This window comes from Mustela erminea, chromosome 9 (genome assembly GCF_009829155.1).
Source record: "Mustela erminea isolate mMusErm1 chromosome 9, mMusErm1.Pri, whole genome shotgun sequence".
NCBI classification, from domain to species: Eukaryota; Metazoa; Chordata; class Mammalia; order Carnivora; family Mustelidae; genus Mustela; species Mustela erminea.
This window is the reverse complement of record NC_045622.1, coordinates 76,731,134-76,743,415: the sequence shown is the minus strand read 5'-3', so window position 1 is coordinate 76,743,415 and position 12,282 is coordinate 76,731,134. Positions and strand designations below refer to the sequence as shown.

At 38.2% G+C, this 12,282-nt stretch overlaps 1 protein-coding gene across 1 annotated transcript in view; it reads right to left on the bottom strand.

The window, feature by feature from the left end:
- Positions 1-584: 584 nt before the first annotated feature.
- The window catches only part of LOC116599528 (zinc finger protein 875-like), a 51,633-nt gene continuing 39,935 nt past the window's right edge, over positions 585-12,282 (bottom strand). The window contains exon 2 of the mRNA XM_032359415.1: positions 585-5,437. Within this exon, the coding sequence (XP_032215306.1) occupies positions 2,511-4,430 (1,920 nt within the window). The 5' untranslated portion in view covers positions 4,431-5,437 and the 3' untranslated portion in view covers positions 585-2,510. The remainder of the gene's footprint in view (positions 5,438-12,282) is intronic.

The window sequence follows — 12,282 nt, the reverse complement described above, 5'->3', positions numbered from 1 at the left end:
TATTTATTTGACAGACAGAATTCACAAGTAGGCAGAGAGGCAGGCAGAGAGAGAGGGGGAGGCAGGCTCCCTGCTGAGCAGAGAGCCCAATGCGGGGCTCCATCCCAGGATCCTGGCATCATGACCTGAGCTGAAGGCAGAGGCTTAACCCACTGAGCCACCCAGGTGCCCCACGGGCAGATGCTTCAAAAGAAAGCAAATATCCTGTTTAAAATTTGGAAATAAAAACAATTCTAAATAAGGATCACAGAAGCAAATGACAGATTTGAGAGGAATCGCATAATTTTTAGAGTCCAGAATATGAAAAACAAATTTTAAATGTAGTGCCTCTTCATAATATGGTTGAATAGATCAGGGTTTATTGACTGGTTTTCCTGGTTCTAAAAAATGAGTCGATGAATAACTTTCAAAGCAATGGCTCCCTTCTAATGTTATTTCTGGGTTTATTTAAATCACTCATTTACATCTTCATGAAAGTTATTTCAGAAAGAAATGGAAGGAAAATGGCAGTTAATTTTACTGCATTGGCAGGCATGGAAAAAGTTCAGATATTGCATATTTCAATATTAGTATTCATATTTGGGTTTTTTTTTGACTTTTGCTTTTCCTTTTGAAATTACCTGCCAGTTCTCTTATAAACTCTTTAAAGTGGTTATAATAATTGCTTTAAAGCCATGGCTGTGATTTCCGGTAACTAGGTGACCTGTTGGTCTGCTTCTACCATTTTTCTTTGAGTAAGGTTACATTTTCTATTTCATTCCATACCTGGTCCTTTTTAATCATATTCAGAACACTGTTTATTTTTTAAAAAATGCTGGAGACTAATGTATGGATACTTCTCAAAAAGTGCGAGGCCTTTCCTTTATCTGTCAGTTAGAATATGGGCTAATCTTTGTGATTTCTTCAGGAGTTGAGTTATTGTAGGCTGTGTTACAAGTGCAATACTAACAGTAATTATTCCAACCACCAACCAACCCACCATCCCAGGAGCTTGCTTCCTTCCTTCTTTTTCATTTTTTTTTCTTTTTTGCTTATGTTTTTACTTTGATAAAATATCAGAAAAAAAGAAAGTTGCAAGAAGACTATAAGGCACTGTTGTATACCTTTTAACTGGATTTATCAGGAGTTCATATTGGTTCTACTTGTGTCCTCTTTCTCCCTCCGTCCGTCTGTCTGTCTGTCTGTCTTTCTTCCTCCCACTCCTGGAGAATGTGTTTATATTTTTATATTTATTTTGTTTTCTATGAACATTTTCAGATCACTTCTTTTTTTCTAACAATCTGTAAGTTGAAGTTATTGTATCTTTTTAATCCTAAACATTGACTTGTGTATTTTCAAAGCAAAGATGACTTTCATGACCACAGTATGCTGCGTTTATCATTGATTTAACATTGATTAAGCGATATTGTCTAGTCTGTAGTCTTTCATGACTATACTTTTTAAGTGTAAGTATAGTATATATACTTTATAGTGTATACACACACACACACATCTATATAGTATTTATATAAAGTATAAGTAGAGTATATATACTTTTTAAGTATATAAAGTCCACAAGTCAATCCTATACCAAGCATTGTATGGCCATGTCTCCATAGTCTCCTGTAACCTGCAATACTTTGTCAGCCTTTTTGTGTTTTTCCTGGCTTTGATGTTTTTAAAAATTAAGAACAGTTGTTTTATAAAATTCTACTTAATTTAATCATTTCTTGTGAGATGAGACTTAAGTAACAGCTTTTTTTTTTTTTTTTTGGCAGAAACATATTTTGAAAATACATGTTATCTTTTTCAATGAATCCTGTTAGGGGGCTTAGGATGGCAATCTGTCTCAATGTTAGTGCTTAATTTTGTTAATGTGATGTAGGTAGGCTTAGTTGTTTCACTATGATGTTACCATTCTTTCCTTGTGATTGTGTGAGTTGGAGTCTTCTGAAAAAGAGGCTGGAATTAGATGTTCAAGGAGTTATTGGGAAAACCATATTTGAGAAAACAAATGGAAAGAGTTAAAGAAGGCAGGGAGAGGCATCAGATCTGGATTGAATGAGTGGGAAGGATGGAGGTCTAGGCAAAAGACTCAGCTACAAGAGAGTAAGAAATTTTCCTCTGAGCCAATGGTGGGGATTTGGGAACCAAAGCTAGCCTTGAAGAGATCCAAGTCTTACAGGGTGGGAGACTTTTATTGTGGGAGGCAGCTCTGTGTACCATAGGATGTCTAGAAGCATCCTTGACCTCTATCCGTTATACCCCAGTAGCAGCCTCCCAGTTGTGATAAAAGAAAATGTCTCTAGATTTCACCAACTGTCACAGAGGCAGGGGATGAAATTGCTACTAATCGAAAACTATTGTTTCACACAAGTAGGTTCTCTATCCTCTGATGAAAGTTGGTATCTCTGAAGTCCCACCCTTGACAACATGAGATTTTCCCTAAAGTTATCTCTTCTTGCATGACAAGGTATGATTTGTGATCTATTACTAAAGACTTGCTTACACATTTTGTGCATGAAGGTTTTTTACAACGGATGTGTCCTCTGGTGTCTAGCAAGGAGTGATTTCAGCCTAAAGCCTTCTCCACACTTACTGCAAATATAAGGTTTTTCCCTTGAGTGTGTTCTCTGATGTGTGCTGAGAGTTGCCTTATCACTAAAGCCCCGCTCACACTCTTGGCACACAAAAGGCTTCTCCCCAGAATGTGTCCTGTGATGTCTTATGAGAGCTGACTTCTGGGTAAAGCCTCTCCCACACTCCCTACAGACAAAGGGCTTCTCCCTTGAGTGGGCCATCTTGTGCCTGACTAGATTTGCTTTCTGGCTAAAGGCTTGTCCACACTCAGGGCAGACATATGCCTTCTCCCCAGAGTGCGTTCTCTGATGACTGATGAGATGTGACTTCTGTCTAAAGCCTCGCCCACATTCCCCACACACAAAAGGCTTCTCTCCTGAGTGTGTCCTCTGATGTGCAACAAGAGTTGACTTATGTCTAAAGCCTCGCCCACATTCTTGGCACACATAAGGCTTCTCTCCAGAGTGTGTCCTTTGGTGTGTCATGAGAGCTGACTTAACGCTAAATCCTCGACCACACTCTGCACACATATAGGGGTTCTCTCCTGAGTGTGTCCTCTGGTGTGTGGTAAGGTTTGACTTATCACTAAAGCCTCGTCCACACTCCTGACACACAAAAGGCTTCTCTCCTGAGTGTGTCCTCTTGTGTTTCATGAGGTACGATTTCTGACTAAAGCTCCGGCCACATTCGGGGCACAAATGTGGATTCTCCCCCGAATGAATTCTCTGATGTTTGCTGAGAGTTGATTTGTCTCTAAAAAGCCTCCCACAATCCCTACACACATAAGGCTTTTCCCATGAGTGGGTCCTTTGGTGGGTGATAAGGTTTGACTTATCCCGAAAGCCCCGCCCACACTCCTGGCACACAAAGGGTTTCTCCCCTGAGTGTGTCCTCAGGTGTCTGATGAGAGTTGACTTCTGGCTAAAGCTTCGTCCACACTCCTCACATGCGAAAGGCCTCTCCCCAGAGTGGGCCATCTTGTGGGTGACTAGGTTAGACTTCTGGCTAAAGGCTTGCCCACATTCTGTGCAGATGTAAGGCTTCTCCCCTGTATGTGATCTCTCGTGTGTGATGAGAGCTGATTTATAGCTGAAGCTTCGACCACATTCACTGCAAAAATAAGGCTTTCCTCCTGAGTGGGTCCTCTGATGAACAAAGAGGGCTGATTTCTGGCTAAAGCCTAGCCCACTATTTCCATAATTCGTTACTTCAAATCCTGAGAAATCTACCCACTTTAATAATTTCTCTGTTTCTAAATGGTTTGCCTTCTCAGCTGAGCTGAGCTTTATTTCCAGCACTGTCTTGCCTTCCCTCAAGCTTATTAGCTGTCCATCCGGTGGGCTGAGGCAAGCTCTGGAGGTGAACCTTCTCCTTGTCGTATCCAACAATGATTTGGAGCCTTCTTCTCTGTCATTGTCTTTCACTCTGTCGTTGCAGAAGCTTTCATAAGAGAGTGATTGCTGCTGCTGCTGTTTCTGGTAGGCTGGGCAGAGAGTGCCTGCTAGCAAGCCTGGGCAGATTGGAAGGCAATGATCATGTAGCCTGTGTTGGCGTTGCCAACTGCAGAAGTCCAGAGCAGAGGAGGAACCACGTTGAATTTCTGGCTTTGCATCTGCTGAGCAGGAGCTGGGCAGAGCTTCACCCTCTTCTGTCCAGGGTTCCTCTCCCTGCTCTAGCAGAATGACAAGTGTTGGCTTGGGAAATGGGATTCCCAGGGAGACCAAGTTGCTATAGTTTTCCAGCATCACACACCTGTACAGCATCCTCTGAGTGTGGCTCAACAGCCACCACTCTTCCCGGGTGAAGTCCACAGCTACATCCTGGAATGACACAACGGCTGCCTCTCTCCTGGCTATTAGCCCCGAGGCCATTTTTCTGGTCACCTGAATGGTCTCCCAGAAAAAGGGTGAGGTCTTCTCTCTGCTCAGTTTTGGCTCCTATGCAGTAGCTACCCCCAGGACAGAGTCTACATGTCTGACCGTGGATGTGGGGACTTGTCACTGAGAGGCTAAAGCCAGTGGGGACACAGTTGCAATGTCTGTCCCACGGCAGGTATGACACTGAAGCGATAACAAATTAGAGGCAGACTCCTTATATCACACATATCTTTCTTTAAGAAGTTTTATAATTTTAGCTTTTATGTTAAGGGTATGATCTATCTCAAATTCATTTCTGTTTGGTATATAATAGAGACCGGGGTTGTTGTTGTTGTTGTTGTTGTTGTTTTCCATTATGGAAAGGAAGTTTTCCCAACACTTCTTAAAGAGACTTCTCTTTTCCCTTTTAAGTGCATTGACGTATTGGTTATATAAGTATGGGTCTCATTTTTGACTGCAGTCTGATCTCTGCTATGTTCTGCTAGCTTTTGATGGTGTCCATAAGGGAGCTAGAAGATTTGGCTACACTTTCAGATAGGTTTGCTTAGTTTCTCAATTTCACAAAGTTCTGGAATCCAGTCATTTGGAGAATGGCCAAGACTGGGTGACTTCTCTTTACCTACTAGCTCTTTATCCACTGTTTTTTGTTTGTTTGTTTGTTTGTTTTTCTCAAGGGTGGGGTGGGGAGAGAGAAAGGCACAATTCCTTGTCTGAGCTGAGGTTCCTCCAATCTACAGTCTCCTCCAACTAGCTCTTGGCATTCTCAGTCCTCCCATGGAATGACCTGGCAATGACCCCCAGAAAGAAGTAGCTACTGCTCTCTCTCCTCTGAAGTGTTTGTTTCTCTATAAAATTCAGTTCAGTTAGCTTCTTCCAATCCTCCACTCTTCTCTACTTCATAGAAAAATGTGATTTTTATTTTTTTAATGTTTTTCTTGTTGTTACCATTGGAACAAAGGTCTTTCTCTTCTTTTATAGTCTAACTGACAGCAGAAGTATTCCTGGCGGGGAAAAATAAAGGGAGAGAGATTAGAATTGTTTATCAGGAAAATAAAAAAAGAACTCACATCTTGAACCTTTTGTGCTACCAATTTTTTTTTTCTTCCTCTTATCATAGTTATCATAAAATGGCTATTTTTTGTCCTCAGCCACTGAAATTTACTCATAAGCTTTACAGTTAATATTTAACTTTAGTAACATTATTCTAGGATCAAATATCAAAGTTTTACCTTGCTTTTCTGATGGGAGATAAAATGGAATGATAGAGGTGCATATAACCATCAAAAGAACAGGAGTCACCTTCGTAATTTTTTCTCCTGTTATTTATATTTGGCTGTTGAATATGCTATCCAAAAGGGCCTTCTCAATGACCCTTGAGAAAGTTCTTTTCAGCAGACACTGCGGAGTAAAGTCAGAAGTTTGTTCATTATTTCACAATGAAAAAGCAGCAGGATATATATCATTTAAATAAGAAAGAGAATGATGACTATGACATTATGAAGTGCAGAAATAAGATAATTTTTTAAAAGTAAGTTAGAGAAATCATCCCTGTTGGTTACAGTGACACAGTGAGGCTTAAAATGAAGACACAAGAAGCTGATAACAGGAACATTTATTTGGGTCTGGCATTGACTACTGATTCACAAGTAAGCCTGGGTCTTGGATTCTAGCTGGGAGCATTTGGACAAGTCCAGTTAAACACAGCTTCACTACATGTACTGACTGTTTGAAACTGTTTTTGTTTTATTAAAGACAGCATTCACTTTGGCACTCCTACAGTCTTTCAAGGCATGTAAGAAAAGTGAAGAGACAATATGAAGGAAGAAAAGAGTCTCCTTGTGTGCTTTCCCTGTTTTTTGCTTATTTTCCCATGTTTACCCTCCCCTAGCAATGTTTCAGCATTCAGACTGCACAGGAAGGGTTATCTGAGTGGCAGCACACTTCACCCTGTTCACACAGAAGGGCATGATTAGATGATAATAATAATGGTTAATAATAAGAATGATAATAATAAATGAGATTTCTTTATGTTTCATGTAGTGGTCAGCTTGTAGGCACAAATATAAGCAAAGATCATTCAAGAATCCAACTGCTCACTGTAGAATTCTCTATGGGTAATATGAAAAGATAAAAGATAAAATGCTTATTCTCAGCATTTGAGCCTCAGACTTGAGGCCCCAAGCAAGATGATTCTCAAAATACCAGTGTAACTCAAGCTGCCAATAGGAAGAGGGAAATAAAGGGAATTCTTTGATCCAGTAAACTTGAAAATCATTTAGTTAATCCATTTATACATGTTTCTTACTTAAAAATCTTCTCCGATACTTTTATATGTCTAAATTCACTCTCAGGCACCAAGATAAAGACATGGGATGTAGTGTTTCTGAAACATATTTGATGAAGACATTCCTTTCCCAAAAATATCTTCTGAGACAACCATTCTAAAAAAAATGTTAAAAAAAAAAAAAGGCCAAAAGGAATGCTTTATTTCATTCATAGCTCTTTAGAAAATTTTATGGAAATTGAATCATTTATTTTATAGGAAGAAACCAGAGGAACTCAAGATATATGGAGAAAAGTATATAGTATAACATTCATAAAGGATTGGTTTTTGTCCTAAGTTAATGCTCAAGGAAAGTAATCATTAAACAGCGACCCTTTCCTCCCATATTTTCTAAGTGCAACATGTTTCATATCCTCATCAGGAGGTTTTGAGGTAGTGTTGTGTTGTGTCATTGATTTAGATGTGTGTACATGTGTGTGTGTTGTGCATTTTAGAACATCTGATGAAACTAAACAGTGAGTTCCATAAGGGAAAGGACCAGCTGTTACCATTTTTGTCTTTCAAAACTAAATTGTGCCTATAAAACAAATAGAAGCTTTGAAGTAAACCACTTCATGTAATTAAACCACTTCATGTAGGTCCTTTTCAAACTGGTGTATTTTGTGGGGTACCTAGGTGGCTCAGTGGTTTAAGCCTCTGTCTTCGGCCCAGGTCATGATCTCAGGGTCCTGGGATTGAGCTCTGCATCGGGCTCTCTACTCAGCAGGGAGCCTGCTACCTCCTCTCTCTCTACCTGTCTTTCTGCCTGCTTGTGATCTCTGTCTGTCAAATAAATAAATAAAATTTTTTAAAAATTGGTATCTTTTGCAATCTACAGTTTGCAAGATCATTTTCCTAAGATACATAACAATAAATATTTCTTAAGTGTATAATATGGCCAGGTGATATAGGTCACATGCTAAGGATTCTTCAATTTCCACTGCCCATTTATCAAGGAGCTAAAAAATTTAGAGCACAGTTTATTTCCTAATATGGAGCTGTTTGAGCTTAATAACTTTAATTAGGAAACCTAAACGGCTGTGAAGAAGCTACAACTGCAATAGCATTTAGGTTACTAGAGGGCTCTCTGCTTGATCAAGAGAAGTTAAGGTATTCATACACCCTTAACCACCTGGAAAAGTAATAATCAGAGGTATAATTAGAGAATGGATAGAGACTAGTGCTTTTCTTTCCAGGTGAACAAAAAAAAAAAAAAATGAATGTCAATTTCAGCATAAGACTAAGGGAGACTAAAGAGCAACTTATAAATATTTCAGGTACTAGAGGACCTCTGAATGTCATACCAAAATTTCAGCCAGGGGACTGCGGTGGTCAGTGGTGGGGGCAAGACCATGAGGGAAGTGAGGGTGGGAATGGAAATAGATTAAGTTAGATCAAATGGCAACAGTGTAAAAGTGAGAGAAGCTAAAAGAGTGAAATAAGGATTCATATTCTCATAATAGTGCATTGGCAAAAGAATGAAGTTTAATAATATTTAAGAATGAGTCATAGCTATCTTGGACAATGATCTTGGTAACGGCAGTACACAGTGCCTTCTGTGAAAAATCCATCCTTCTACGTTTTCTATACAAATAATAATGTGTGTGTATGTGCGTGTATGTGTGTGTGTGTGTGTTTAAAATATGAGGTAAATGCTCTCATGTTCCTCATCCAAGGAATGAGGCACTGACATGGTAAGGTTAAGTCATTTTTCAAAGTGTTAGAGTAAAAGAACCAACATGAGACAGAAGTTAAACTCATTGTTAAGGCACGGGAAGATTATCAGAGAATGGTAAGGACAAAGGAGAAATGGAAATGGAATGGGCAAAGTTCCCTCCAATTTACCAAGTCACAATAAGCTGTTCTCAACATGGAAGTGTCTAACATAGTAAATTCTGAAAATATAGGAAATATTGGGGACAATTGTTAACCACCTCAAATATATATACTTAAAAATGCTATATGGAAATTAAAAGAGCTAAGGATTCAAACAGCAATCTAGTTTTGGCATCTGAGCCCTTATCAGTATGATCTACTAACTCTCTGGACATAAACCCTCTAATATGGGTCCAGATGACTTTATAAGAAGAAACTGAGCCCATAAGCAGAGCCGAGAACAAGGGAACAGAGTAAGCCATTTCCTAAAAAACAAACAAACAAACAAAAAGCACACTAAGAAATAACAACTTGTTTGATTATGTGCTTGTTTTAATTTTGAATTGATATAGTATTAGCTCTATATCTGTAGGAATAAGTAGTCAGTCACAGTCAGTGTCTTTTAAGGACATTTGCTTAACTATTATTATGCCAAGTATAAAGAAAGGCCAGTGATCAAGGATAGAAGACAGCCAAGAGTTGGCCACAGAAGATTCCATGAAAGCACACCCAGCGCTATCTTTCATGCCATTACTGCCTTTTCCTTCCTTGGTCAAATACAAGAAATAGTTGCATAGGGTTAGGCTTCCTAGATGTTCTCATCTGTTCACCACGTGTCAGCTGTAAATCCAAGGGAAGGATTTGGACTGGTTTCATATATTCTTTTTTAACTTCCTTCTAATTAAATAGCTAGATGGTCTTTATATTACCATCTTGCCAATTCACTAATAAATAAATAAAAAGGACATTTAAATATATATCTGTACTATAACAGCAAAGTCAGAAGTAGAACAGTGAACTCATAGATTATCTGTTACCTGAGGAAGAAAACACATTTTTGCTAGAACTGTGTTACGTATATTATTCTTATATGTAATATGGAACACAGTACCAAGAGAGAGAGAGACAGTACCAACCATATACACGAAACTTTTGTACCTTTAACAAAGTTTTAGAGGAAGGCCTGAGGAAACCAATGTATATTGGGCTCTCATTATTTATAAGAGTGTAATACATTTTTAAGATTAGGTCAGTTTTTAAACCTACGTAAATTTTAAAAATCAGATTGATGAAAAAGGAAAAAGACTTTCAGTTTTTTATCTCAAATTCTTGAAAATGCTAAAGCCAGAAGTTTATAGTACAATATCAGATAGGGGCACCTGGGTTCCTCACTGGATTAAAGCCTCTACCTTCGGCTCAGGTCATGATCCCAGGGTCCTGGGATCAAGCCCCACATCGGGGTCTCTGCTCAGCGGGGAGACTGCTTCCTCCTCTCTCTCTCTCTGCCTGCCTCTGCCTACTTGTGATCTCTGTCTGTCAAATAAATAAATAAAATCTTTTAAAAAAAATAAAAAAATAAAATATCAGATACATCTCCTTATAGATAATAACATCAGTTTATTGGTGCCATTTTCTCTCCAATCTGTCTTCTTATAGAAAATAAATTCAGGATTAAAGTGAGCAAAAATCACACTAATAATTGTATTTACTGCCAACCTCAGACTCATTTGGAAAATTTTTCAAGAAAAAATACTTTCAGAACTTTCAAATAGGCTATAGTTAGAGTTTGTGAGAAAACCAACATTTTATAAGTTAATAAGAATCCTGATGAATATTACATGATGATTTTTATATGTGTTAGAGAACACAGGATTTACATCCCTTAAAGTAAAGCAATCAGGAATTAAATAATGGCTTGAACTCAGTGGGATGCACCCCCAGTATAGTTTACAGATGGTAGCAGTTAGATATGACTCCTGGTCCTGCTCGTAAAGTGGTGGGTTCAGTGACGAGCAAGTTCCTTTTCCTTCTCTACACACCAACTTCTCATCAGTGAAATGGAGATAGTATTGTATGACATAGTTTCTATAGGTACCCATATGGCATTTGTACACTTAAATTTATTTTAAGAGATAGATTTCATTCCAAACAACTACAACAAAAACAAAACAAACAAACAAACAAAAAATCCCAAGAAAACCACAAAAGAACACAGGGAAAATTTTGGAGGTGATGGATATTGTGATTGTGGTGATGGGTATACCAGGGGTAAACATCTGTCCACACATCAAGTTATATATAGTAAATATGTGCAATATTTGTATCAACTATACTTCAATAGTGGCTTTTTAAAAAGGAAAATAAAATGGGAAAGTGCCCAACAGTGGTTACTAATATTATTTTGTGTTATATATATATATTTTCTTTTGTTTCGGTTTTTAAATTTTTTTTAGCATTTTGTTTTTCTTAATTTATTTCATTATGTTAAATTAGCCAGCATATAGTACATCATTAGTTTATGATGTAGTGTTCAAAAATTCATTAGTTGTGTGTAAGACCCAGTACTCATCACAACATACCCCCTCCTTAATACCCATAACCCAGGTACTCCATCCTCTCACCCCTCTCCCTTCTGGAACCCTGTTTGGTTTCTGGAACCCAGAGTCTCTCAAAGTTTTTCTCTCTCTCTCATTTCTTTCCGTCCAGTTTTCCCTCCCTTCCCCTATGGTCCTCAGTGCTGCTCCTTGTGTTCTACATAAGAGTGAAACCATATGATAATTGTCCTTCTCTGCTTATTTCACTCATCATAACCCCTTCAGTCCCATCCATGTCGATGCAAATGGTGGCTATTTATCCTTTTTGATGGCTGAGTAATATCCCGTTATTTATATGAACCACATCTTCTTTATCCATTCAACTGCTGAAGGGTATTTTGGCTCCTCCCACAGTTTGGCAAACCCTTGTGTTGAGGACTGACTTTCAATAAATCACTATTATTAGTGAATCTCTCACCACTTCTATGTATCTGTGGTTTAATAGTTACAAAACACAAGGCCACTTGGATTAAAAAAAAAAAAAATCTGGGGAAATAAAACCACCTTCCCAAGGTCATGTTCCTGAACCATGTGCTTAACTCCCTCACAATAATTCTTCTGGCTATGCAAAGTAAGTTTGTGTTCCTGATAGGAATCCCAAACTACTACAAGAAGCCAAATCCCAAAATTAAAATAAAATAAATTGGAGTATAATAGCATGGATTAACATTAAGTACAATTGAATTTTTTTGGAAATGATCAGGAAATTCTTTTAAATTAAGCCAAACTAAGTGGACAAAGTTTGGCATTTGCTTACTTGCCATATTAGATTATCCTTTCCCTCCTAGATCTATCTTCTTTCTTGAAGACTTCTCTGAGTTCCTGCTTCTAATTTTCAGTACCCCATTCCCTACAGATCCATGTTCAATACCAGGATAGACTAGGACATTAAGTGGTATCAGTTAACCTTTTAATAGGTTAGGAATAGCAACCAACACAGACATGTAACCACCAATGGGGGTTTGAGGTTGAAATATGTGGAGATTTTGAAATCTGAAATAACAGTTTTTAGATATTCACCTACTCTTCCTTGACCCTTTAGCTTAGAATTCTCTATGCTTCTTAAAAAGATTTCATTGTAATATTCCAAAAGACAAAACATGTTTATTGCAGGGGGAAATATATATATATAAAAGAAGAAGAAAACAAGGAAACCTTCCAGACTCTCTCTTCTGGAAACATCCATTGTTAACCCCTTAGTACACTGATTTCTAGATCCTTAGATGTGAAATTAGGTCCTCTATTCTCTGAATCATGACAGCTCTTTGCACAC